This window comes from Saccoglossus kowalevskii, chromosome 13 (genome assembly GCF_978046115.1).
Source record: "Saccoglossus kowalevskii chromosome 13, keSacKowa6.1, whole genome shotgun sequence".
Lineage (NCBI taxonomy): Eukaryota > Metazoa > Hemichordata > Enteropneusta > Harrimaniidae > Saccoglossus > Saccoglossus kowalevskii.
In genome coordinates this window covers 1,883,995-1,896,885 of record NC_140653.1, presented here as the reverse complement: position 1 = coordinate 1,896,885, position 12,891 = coordinate 1,883,995, and the positions used below count along the sequence as shown (strand labels likewise).

At 42.8% G+C, this 12,891-nt stretch overlaps 1 protein-coding gene across 4 annotated transcripts in view; it reads right to left on the bottom strand.

Annotated features, from left to right (window-relative positions):
* LOC102802336 (importin-11-like) overlaps positions 1 to 12,891 on the bottom strand; it is a 133,410-nt gene that overhangs the window by 26,400 nt on the left and 94,119 nt on the right. For all 4 annotated transcript variants that reach the window (XR_014931363.1, XM_085506852.1, XM_085506850.1 and 1 more), the window contains one exon: positions 253 to 329. Coding sequence is in view for 3 of the 4 variants with exons in the window: in XM_085506852.1 (XP_085362978.1) it covers positions 253 to 329 (77 nt within the window). In the remaining variant the exon portion in view is untranslated. The remainder of the gene's footprint in view (positions 1 to 252; positions 330 to 12,891) is intronic.

Genomic DNA, 12,891 nt, shown 5'->3' with positions numbered 1-12,891 from the left:
CATTTTTTCTGATAATTCAATGAGGGGTAAAAAAAAAAAAAGTCTACTGTTGTGAAAAGTGATCAGATAGAAAGTTGTCTCAGTCAATATACCATATTTGCTCTATTGCAAGTGCATCTACATATAAACCAAAAATTGCATTTAATGTATACTGGATCATTATGACACTTTAATAGTTTCACCTTAGAAACACCTCTGTTATTTGCATATGTACACATGCTACTAATCGAATATTCATAGTACATAACTTACCCAATAAATCTGGCATATTTGTAAATAACTCTAGTAATTCAGGTGTAATGGAAGAAGCATGGTGCAATGATTCCAACCTGTATGACAATATATATATATATTAATAATTATTTCTAAAGTTAGTGCTGTATCTGATACTGGGGACCAGTGCTGTATTCAATACAGGGGATCAGTGCTGTATCTAATACTGGGGACCAGTGCTGTATTCAATACAGGGAACCAGAGCTGTATTTAATACTGGGGACCTGTGCTTATTTAATACAGGGGACCAGTGCTGTATTTAATACAGGGTACCAGTGCTGTATCTGATACTGGGGACCAGTGCTGTATTTAATACAGGGGACCAGAGCTGTATTTAATACAGGGTACTAGTGCTGTATTCAATACAGGGTACCAGTGCTGTATTCAATACAGGGTACCAGTGCTGTATTTAATACAGGGTACCAGTGCTGTATTTAATACAGGGTACCAGTGCTGTAACTGATACTGTGGACCAGTGCTTTATTTGATACAGGGTACCAGTGCTGTATCTGATACTGTAGACCAGTGCTGTATCTGATACTGTAGACCAATGCTGTATCTGATACTGTAGACCAGTGCTGTATCTGATACTGTAGACCAGTGCTGTATCTGATACTGTAGACCAGTACTGTATTTAATACAGGGTACCAGTGCTATATTTAATACAGGGTACGAGTACTGTATTTAATACAGGGTACCAGTGCCGTATCTGATACTGGGTACCAGTGAAGTATCTGATACTGGGTACCAGTGCTGTATTTAATTCAGGGGACCAGAGCTGTATTTAATACAGGGGACCAGTGCTGTATTTAATACAGGGTACTAGTGCTGTATTCAATACAGGGTACTAGTGCTGTATTCAATACAGGGTACCAGTGCTGTATTTAATACAGGGTACCAGTGCTGTATTCAATAAAGGGTACCAGTGCTGTATTCAATACAGGGTACCAGTGCTGTATTTAATACAGGGTACCAGTGCTGTAACTGATACTGTGGACCAGTGCTTTATTTGATACAGGGTACCAGTGCTGTATTTGATACAGGGTACCAGTGCTGTATCTGATACTGTAGACCAGTGCTGTATCTGATACTGTAGACCAGTGCTGTATTTAATACAGGGTACCAGTGCTATATTTAATACAGGGTACTAGTGCTGTATTTAATACAGGGTACCAGTGCCGTATCTGATACTGGGTACCAGTGAAGTATCTGATACTGGGTACCAGTGCTGTATTTAATTCAGGGGACCAGAGATGTATCCGATACAGGGGACCAGTGCTGTATTCGATACAGGGAACCAGTGCTGTATTCGATACAGGGAACCAGTGCTGTATTCAATACAGAGGACTAGAGCTGTAATTAATACAGGGTACCAGTGCTGTATTCAATACAGTGTACCAGTGCTGTATCTGATACTGTGGACCAGTGCTGTATCTGATACAGGGTACCAGTGCTGTATTCAATACAGTGTACCAGTGCTGTATCTGATACTGTGGACCAGTGCTGTATCTGATACAGGGTACCAGCGCTTTATCTGATACTGAGGACCAGTGCTGTATTTGATACAGGGCGACCAAGGCTGTATCTGATACTGGGGACCAGTGCTGTATTTAATACCGGGGACCAGTGCTGTATCTGATACTGGGGTCCAGTGCTGTATTCAATACTGGGGACCAGTGCTGTATCTGATACTGGGGACCAGTGCTGTATTTAATACAGGGTACCAGTGCTGTATCTGATACTGTGGACCAGTTCTGTATCTGATACTGTGGACCAGTGCTGTATTTAATACAAGGTACCAGTGCTGTATTTAATACAGGGTACCAGTGCTGTATTTAATACATGATACCAATGTTTTATCTGATACTGGGGACCTGTGCTGTATTTAATACAGGGTACCAGTGCTGTATCTGATACTGGGGACCAGTGCTGTATTTAATACAGGGTACCAGTGCTGTATCTGATACTGGGGACCAGTGCTGTATTTAATACTGGGTACCAGTGCTATATCTGATTCTGTGGACCAGTGCTGTATTTAATACAGGGTACCAGTGCTGTAATCAATACAGGGTACCAGTGCTGTATTCAATACAGGGTACCAATGCAGTATTCAATACAGTGAACCAGTGCTGTATTCAATACAGGGGACCAGTGCTCTATTTGATACAGGGAACCAGTGCTGTATTCGATACAGGGAACCAGTGCTATATTCAATACAGGGAACCAGTGCTGTATTCGATAAAGGGAACCAGTGCTGTATTCAATACAGGGAACCAGAGCTGTATCTGATACTGGGGATCACTGCTGTATTTAATGCAGGGGACCAGTGCTGTGTCTCATACTGGGGACCAGTGCTGTGTCTCATACTGGGGACCAGTGCTGTATTCAATACTGGGGACCAGTGCTGTATTCAATACCGGGGACCAGTGCTGTATTTAATACAAGGGAGCAGTGCTGTATTTTATACAGGGTACCAGTGCTGTATTTAATACAGGGTACCAGTGCTGTATCTGATACTGGGGACCAGTGCTGTATCTGATACTGGGGACCAGTGCTGTATTCAATACTGGAGACCAGGGCTGTATTTAATACAGGGGACCAGTGCTGTAATTAATACTTGGGACCAGTGATGTATTTAATACTGGGGACCAGTGATGTATTTAATACAGGGAGCCAGTGATGTATTTGATACTGGGGACCAGTGCTGTATTTGATACAGGGCGACCAAGGCTGTATCTGATACTGGGGACCAGTGCTGTATTTAATACCGGGGACCAGTGCTGTATCTGATACTAGGGTCCAGTGCTGTATTCAATACTGGGGACCAGTGCTGTATCTGATACTGGGGACCAGTGCTGTATTTAATACAGGGTACCAGTGCTGTATCTGATACTGTGGACCAGTTCTGTATCTGATACTGTGGACCAGTGCTGTATTTAATACAAGGTACCAGTGCTGTATTTAATACAGGGTACCAGTGCTGTATTTAATACAGGGTACCAGTGCTGTATCTGATACTGGGGACCAGTGCTGTATTCAATACAGGGGACCAGTGCTGTATTTGATACAGGGAACCAGTGCTGTATCTGATACTGGTGTCCAGTGCTGTATTCAATACTGGGGACCGGTGCTGTATTTAATACTGGGAACCAGTGCTGTATATAATACAGGGGACCAGTGCTGTATTCAATACTGGGGACCGGTGCTGTATTTAATACTGGGAACCAGTGCTGTATCTGATACTGGGGACCAGTGCTGTATTTGATACTGGGGACCAGTGCTGTATTCAATACAGGGGACCAGTGCTGTATTCAATACAGGGGACCAGTGCTGTATTCAATACAGGGGACCAGTGCTGAATTCAATACAGGGGACCAGTGCTGTATTCGATACAGGTAACCAGTGCTGTATTCGATACAGGTAACCAGTGCTGTATTCGATACAGGTAACCAGTGCTGTATTCGATACAGGTAACCAGTGCTGTATTCGATACAGGGAACCAGTGCAGTATATGATACTGGGGACCAGTGCTGTATCTGATACTGGGAACCAGTGCTGTATTTAATACAGGGGACCAGTGCTGCATTTAATACAGGGTACTAGGGCTGTATTTAATACAGGGAACCAGTGCTGTATCTGATACTGGGGACCAGTGCTGTATCTGATACTGGGGACCAGTGCTGTATTTGATACTGGGGACCAGTGCTGTATTTGAGACAGGGGACCAGTGCTGTATTTAATACAGGGTACTAGTGCTGTATTTAATACACAGTACCAGTGCTGTATCTGATACTGAGGACCAATGCTGTGTTTAATACAGGGTAACAGTGCTGTATTTAATACAGGGTACCAGTGCTGTATTTAATACAGGGTAACAGGGCTGTATTTAATACAGGGTACTAGTGCTGTATTTAATACACAGTACCATTGCTGTATCTGATACTGAGGACCAATGCTGTATCTGATACTGGGAACCAGTGCTGTATTTAATACAGGGTACCAGTGCTGTATTTAATACAGGGTACCAGTGCTGTATTTAATACAGGGTACCAGTGCTGTATTTAATACAGGGTACCAGTGCTGTGTTTAATACAGGGTACCAGTGCTGTGTTTAATACAGGGTAACAGTGCTGTATTTTATACAGGTTAACAGGGCTGTATTTAATACAGGGTACCAGTGCTGTATTTAATACAGGGTAACAGGGCTGTGTTTAATACAGGGTACCAGTGCTGTATTTAATACAGGGTACCAGTGCTGTATTTAATACAGGGTACCAGTGCTGTGTCTGATATTAGGGACCAGTGCTGTATTTAATACAGGGTAACAGGGCTGTGTTTAATACAGGGTACCAGTGCTGTATTTAATACAGGGTACCAGTGCTGTATTTAATACAGGGTATCAGTGCTGTATTTAATACAGGGTAACAGTGCTGTGTTTAATACAGGGTAACAGTGCTGTATTTTATACAGGGTAACAGGGCTGTATTTAATACAGGGTACCAGTGCTGTGTTTAATACAGGGTAACAGTGCTGTATTTATAACAGGGTACCAGTGCTGTATTTAATACAGGGTACCAGTGCTGTAATTAATACAGGGTACCAGTGCTGTATTTGATATAGGGTAACAGGGCTGTATTTAATACAGGGTACCAGTGCTGTGTTTAATACAGGGTACCAGGGCTGTATTTTATACAGGGGACCAGTGCTGTATTTAATACAGGATACCAGTGCTGTATGTAATACAGGATACCAGTGCTGTGTTTAATACAGGGTAACAGTGCTGTATTTAATACAGGGTACCAGTGCTGTATTTAATACAGGATACCAGTGCTGTGTTTAATACAGGGTAACAGTGCTGTATTTAATACAGGGTACCAGTGCTGTGTTTAATACAGGGTAACAGTGCTGTATTTAATACAGGGTACCAGTGCTGTGTTTAATACAGGGTAACAGGGCTGTATTTTATACAGGGGACCAGTGCTGTATTTGATACAGGGTAACAGGGCTGTATTTGATACAGGGTACCAGTGCTGTGTTTAATACAGGGGACCAGTGCTGTGTTTAATACAGGGTACCAGTGCTGTGTTTGATACAGGGTACCAGTGCTGTGTTTGATACAGGGTACCAGTGCTGTATTTAATACAGGGTACCAGTGCTATGTTTAATACAGGGTAACAGTGCTGTATTTAATACAGGGTACCAGTGCTGTATTTAATTCAGGGGACCAGTGCTGTGTTTAATACAGGGTACCAGTGCTGTGTTTAATACAGGGTAACAGTGCTGTATTTAATACAGGGAACCAGTGCTGTGTTTAATACAGGGTACCAGTGCTGTGTTTAATACAGGATACCAGTGCTGTGTTTAATACAGGGTAACAGTGCTGTATTTAATACAGGGTACCAGTGCTGTATTTAATACAGGGTACCAGTGCTGTGTTTAATACAGGGTAACAGGGCTGTATTTTATACAGGGGACCAGTGCTGTATTTGATACAGGGTAACAGGGCTGTATTTGATACAGGGTACCAGTGCTATGTTTAATACAGGGGACCAGTGCTATGTTTAATACAGGGTACCAGTGCTGTGTTTAATACAGGGTACCAGTGCTGTGTTTAATACAGGGTACCAGTGCTGTGTTTAATACAGGGTACCAGTGCTGTGTTTAATACAGGGTACCAGTGCTGTGTTTACTACAGGGTAACAGTGCTGTATTTAATACAGGATACCAGTGCTGTGTTTAATACAGGGTAACAGTGCTGTATTTAATACAGGGTACCAGTGCTGTATTTAATACAGGGTACCAGTGCTGTGTTTAATACAGGGTACCAGTGCTGTGTTTACTACAGGGTAACAGTGCTGTATTTAATACAGGATACCAGTGCTGTGTTTAATACAGGGTAACAGTGCTGTATTTAATACAGGGTACCAGTGCTGTATTTAATACAGGGTACCAGTGCTGTATTTAATACAGGGTACCAGTGCTGTGTTTAATACAGGGTAACAGGGCTGTATTTTATACAGGGTACCAGTGCTGTATTTAATACAGGGTACCAGTGCTGTATTTAATACAGGGTACCAGTGCTGTATTTAATACAGGGTACCAGTGCTGTATTTAATACAGGGTACCAGTGCTGTGTTTAATACAGGGTACCAGTGCTGTGTTTACTACAGGTTAACAGTGCTGTATTTAATACAGGATACCAGTGCTGTGTTTAATACAGGGTAACAGTGCTGTATTTAATACAGGGTACCAGTGCTGTATTTAATACAGGGTACCAGTGCTGTATTTAATACAGGGTACCAGTGCTGTGTTTAATACAGGGTAACAGGGCTGTATTTAATACAGGGTACCAGTGCTGTATTTGATACAGGGTAACAGGGCTGTATTTGATACAGGGTACCAGTGCTGTGTTTAATACAGGGGACCAGTGCTGTGTTTAATACAGGGTACCAGTGCTGTGTTTAATACAGGGTAACAGTGCTGTATTTAATACAGGGTACCAGTGCTGTATTTAATACAGGGTACCAGTGCTGTGTTTAATACAGGGTAACAGTGCTGTATTTAATACAGGGTACCAGTGCTGTATTTAATTCAGGGTACCAGTGCTGTGTTTAATACAGGGTACCAGTGCTGTGTTTAATACAGGGTAACAGTGCTGTATTTAATACAGGGTACCAGTGCTGTATTTAATACAGGGTACCAGTGCTGTGTTTAATACAGGGTAACAGGGCTGTATATTATACAGGGGACCAGTGCTGTATTTGATACAGGGTAACAGGGCTGTATTTAATACAGGGTACCAGTGCTGTGTTTGATACAGGGTACCAGTGCTGTGTTTAATACAGGGTAACAGTGCTGTATTAAATACAGGGTACCAGTGCTGTGTTTAATACAGGGTAACAGTGCTGTATTTAATACAGGGTACCAGTGCTGTGTTTGATACAGGGTACCAGTGCTGTGTTTGATACAGGGTACCAGTGCTGTGTTTGATACAGGGTACCAGTGCTGTATTTAATTCAGGGGACCAGTGCTGTGTTTAATACAGAGTACCAGTGCTGTGTTTAATACAGGGTAACAGTGCTGTATTTAATACAGGGTACCAGTGCTGTAATTAATACAGGGTACCAGTGCTGTGTTTAATACAGGGTAACAGTGCTGTATTTAATACAGGGTACCAGTGCTGTATTTAATACAGGGTAGCAATGCTGTATCTGATACAGGGTACCAGTGCTATGTTTAATACAGGGGACCAGTGCTATGTTTAATACAGGGGACCAGTGCTATGTTTAATACAGGGTACCAGTGCTGTGTTTAATACAGGGTACCAGTGCTGTGTTTAATACAGGGTACCAGTGCTGTGTTTAATACAGGGTACCAGTGCTGTGTTTAATACAGGGTACCAGTGCTGTGTTTACTACAGGGTAACAGTGCTGTATTTAATACAGGATACCAGTGCTGTGTTTAATACAGGGTAACAGTGCTGTATTTAATACAGGGTACCAGTGCTGTATTTAATACAGGGTACCAGTGCTGTGTTTAATACAGGGTACCAGTGCTGTGTTTACTACAGGGTAACAGTGCTGTATTTAATACAGGATACCAGTGCTGTGTTTAATACAGGGTAACAGTGCTGTATTTAATACAGGGTACCAGTGCTGTATTTAATACAGGGTACCAGTGCTGTATTTAATACAGGGTACCAGTGCTGTGTTTAATACAGGGTAACAGGGCTGTATTTTATACAGGGTACCAGTGCTGTATTTAATACAGGGTACCAGTGCTGTATTTAATACAGGGTACCAGTGCTGTATTTAATACAGGGTACCAGTGCTGTATTTAATACAGGGGACCAGTGCTGTGTTTAATACAGGGTACCAGTGCTGTGTTTACTACAGGGTAACAGTGCTGTATTTAATACAGGATACCAGTGCTGTGTTTAATACAGGGTAACAGTGCTGTATTTAATACAGGGTACCAGTGCTGTATTTAATACAGGGTACCAGTGCTGTATTTAATACAGGGTACCAGTGCTGTGTTTAATACAGGGTAACAGGGCTGTATTTAATACAGGGTAACAGGGCTGTATTTAATACAGGGTACCAGTGCTGTATTTGATACAGGGTAACAGGGCTGTATTTGATACAGGGTACCAGTGCTGTGTTTAATACAGGGGACCAGTGCTGTGTTTAATACAGGGTACCAGTGCTGTGTTTAATACAGGGTAACAGTGCTGTATTTAATACAGGGTACCAGTGCTGTATTTAATACAGGGTACCAGTGCTGTGTTTAATACAGGGTAACAGTGCTGTATTTAATACAGGGTACCAGTGCTGTATTTAATTCAGGGTACCAGTGCTGTGTTTAATACAGGGTACCAGTGCTGTGTTTAATACAGGGTACCAGTGCTGTGTTTAATACAGGGTAACAGTGCTGTATTTAATACAGGGTACCAGTGCTGTGTTTAATACAGGGTAACAGGGCTGTATATTATACAGGGGACCAGTGCTGTATTTGATACAGGGTAACAGGGCTGTATTTGATACAGCGTACCAGTGCTGTGTTTGATACAGGGTACCAGTGCTGTGTTTGATACAGGGTACCAGTGCTGTGTTTGATACAGGGTACCAGTGCTGTGTTTAATACAGGGTAACAGTGCTGTGTTTAATACAGGGTAACAGTGCTGTATTTAATACAGGGTAACAGTGCTGTATTTAATACAGGGTACCAGTGCTGTAATTAATACAGGGTACCAGTGCTGTATTTAATACAGGGTACCAGTGCTGTGTTTAATACAGGGTAACAGTGCTGTATTTAATACAGGGTACCAGTGCTGTATTTAATACAGGGTACCAGTGCTGTGTTTAATACAGGGTAACAGGGCTGTATTTTATACAGGGGACCAGTGCTGTATTTGATACAGGGTAACAGGGCTGTATTTGATACAGGGTAACAGGGCTGTATTTGATACAGGGTACCAGTGCTGTATTTAATACAGGGTACCAGTGCTGTGTTTAATACAGGGTAACAGGGCTGTATTTTATACAGGGGACCAGTGCTGTATTTGATACAGGGTAGCAGGGCTGTATTTGATACAGGGTACCAGTGCTGTGTTTAATACAGGGTACCAGTGCTGTATTTACTACAGGGTACCAGTGCTGTATTTAATACAGGGTACCAGTGCTGGGTCTGATACTGGGGACCAGTGCTGTAATTCAACACAGGGGACCAGTGCTGTATTCAACACAGGGGACCAGTGCTGTATTCAACACAGGGACCAGTGCTCTATTCGACACAGGGGACCAGTGCTATATTCGATACAGGGGATCAGTGCTGTATTTGATACAGGGAACCAGTGCTGTATTTAATACAGGGTACCAGTGCTGTGTTTAATACAGGGTAACAGGGCTGTATTTTATACAGGGGACCAGTGCTGTATTTGATACAGGGTAACAGGGCTGTATTTGATACAGGGTACCAGTGCTGTGTTTAATACAGGGTAACAGTGCTGTATTTAATACAGGGTACCAGTGCTGTATTTAATACAGGGTACCAGTGCTGTGTTTAATACAGGGTACCAGGGCTGTATTTTATACAGGGGACCAGTGCTGTATTTGATACAGGGTACCAGTGCTGTGTTTAATACAGGGGACCAGTGCTGTGTTTAATACAGGGGACCAGTGCTGTGTTTAATACATGGTACCAGTGCTGTGTTTAATACAGGGTACCAGTGCTGTGTTTAATACAGGGTAACAGTGCTGTATTTAATACAGGGTACCAGTGCTGTATTTAATACAGGGTACCAGTGCTGTATTTAATACAGGGTAACAGTGCTGTGTTTAATACAGGGTAACAGTGCTGTATTTAATACAGGGTACCAGTGCTGTATTTAATACAGGGGACCAGTGCTGTGTTTAATACAGGGTAACAGGGCTGTATTTAATACAGGGTACCAGTGCTGTATTTAATACAGGGTAACAGTGCTGTATTTAATACAGGGTACCAGTGCGGTATTTAATACAGGGTACCAGTGCTGTGTTTAATACAGGGTAACAGTGCTGTATTTAATACAGGGTACCAGTGCTGTGTTTAATACAGGGTAACAGGGCTGTATTTTATACAGGGGACCAGTGCTGTATTTGATACAGGGTAACAGGGCTGTATTTGATACAGGGTACCAGTGCTGTATTTAATACAGGGTACCAGTGCTGTATTTAATACAGGGTAACAGTGCTGTATTTAATACAGGGTACCAGTGCTGTATTTAATACAGGGTACCAGTGCTGTGTTTAATACAGGGTAACAGTGCTGTATTTAATACAGGGTACCAGTGCTGTATTTAATACAGGGTACCAGTGCTGTATTTAATACAGGGTACCAGTGCTGTGTTTAATACAGGGTAACAGTGCTGTATTTAATACAGGGTACCAGTGCTGTATTTAATACAGGGTACCAGTTCTGTATTTAATACAGGGTACCAGTGCTGTGTTTAATACAGGGTAACAGGGCTGTATTTGATACAGGGTACCAGTGCTGTATTTAATACAGGGTACCAGTGCTGTGTTTAATACAGGGTAACAGGGCTGTATTTTATACAGGGGACCAGTGCTGTATTTGATACAGGGTAGCAGGGCTGTATTTGATACAGGGTACCAGTGCTGTGTTTAATACAGGGTACCAGTGCTGTATTTAATACAGTGTACCAGTGCTGTATTTAATACAGGGTACCAGTGCTGTGTCTGATACTGGGGACCAGTGCTGTAATTCAACACAGGGGACCAGTGCTGTATTCAACACAGGGGACCAGTGCTGTATTCAACACAGGGACCAGTGCTCTATTCGACACAGGGGACCAGTGCTATATTCGATACAGGGGATCAGTGCTGTATTTGATACAGGGAACCAGTGCTGCATTCGATACAGGGAACCAGTGCTGTATTCGATACAGGGAACCAGTGCTGTATTCGATACAGGGAACCATTGCTCTATTCGATACAGGGAACCAGTGCTGTATTCAATACAGGGAACCAGTGCTGTATCTGATACTGGGAACCAGCACTGTATTTAATGCAGGGGACCAGTGATGTATCTGATACTGGGGACCAGTGATGTATCTGACACTGGGGATCAGTGCTGTATTCAATACAGGGGACCAGTGCTGTATTCAATACAGGTAACCAGTGCTGTATTCAATACAGGGGACCAGTGCTGTATTTAATACAGGGGACCAGTGCTGTATTTAATACAGGGTACCAGTGCTGTATTTAATTCAGGGGACCAGTGCTGTGTTTAATACAGAGTACCAGTGCGGTGTTTAATACAGGGTAACAGTGCTGTATTTAATACAGGGTACCAGTGCTGTAATTAATACAGGGTACCAGTGCTGTGTTTAATACAGGGTAACAGTGCTGTATTTAATACAGGGTACCAGTGCTGTATTTAATACAGGGTACCAGTGCTGTATTTAATACAGGGTACCAGTGCTGTATTTAATACAGGGTACCAGTGCTGTGTTTAATACAGGGTAACAGGGCTGTATTTTATACAGGGGACCAGTGCTGTATTTGATACAGGGTAACAGGGCTGTATTTGATACAGGGTACCAGTGCTGTATTTGATACAGGGTACCAGTGCTGTGTTTAATACAGGGTAACAGGGCTGTATTTTATACAGGGGACCAGTGCTGTATTTGATACAGGGTAACAGGGCTGTATTTGATACAGGGTACCAGTGCTGTATTTAATACAGGGTACCAGTGCTGTGTTTAATACAGGGTAACAGGGCTGTATTTTATACAGGGGACCAGTGCTGTATTTGATACAGGGTAGCAGGGATGTATTTGATACAGGGTACCAGTGCTGTGTTTAATACAGGGTACCAGTGCTGTGTTTAATACAGGGTACCAGTGCTGTATTTAATACAGGGTACCAGTGCTGTGTCTGATACTGGGGACCAGTGCTGTAATTCAACACAGGGGACCAGTGCTGTATTCAACACAGGGGACCAGTGCTGTATTCAACACAGGGACCAGTGCTCTATTCGACACAGGGGACCAGTGCTATATTCGATACAGGGGATCAGTGCTGTATTTGATACAGGGAACCAGTGCTGCATTCGATACAGGGAACCAGTGCTGTATTCGATACAGGGAACCAGTGCTGTATTCGATACAGGGAACCATTGCTCTATTCGATACAGGGAACCAGTGCTGTATTCAATACAGGGAACCAGTGCTGTATCTGATACTGGGAACCAGCACTGTATTTAATGCAGGGGACCAGTGATGTATCTGATACTGGGGACCAGTGATGTATCTGACACTGGGGATCAGTGCTGTATTCAATACAGGGGACCAGTGCTGTATTCAATACAGGTAACCAGTGCTGTATTCAATACAGGGGACCAGTGCTGTATTTAATACAGGGGACCAGTGCTGTATTTAATACAGGGTACCAGTGCTGTATTTAATTCAGGGGACCAGTGCTGTGTTTAATACAGAGTACCAGTGCTGTGTTTAATACAGGGTAACAGTGCTGTATTTAATACAGGGTACCAGTGCTGTAATTAATACAGGGTACCAGTGCTGTGTTTAATACAGGGTAACAGTGCTGTATTTAATAC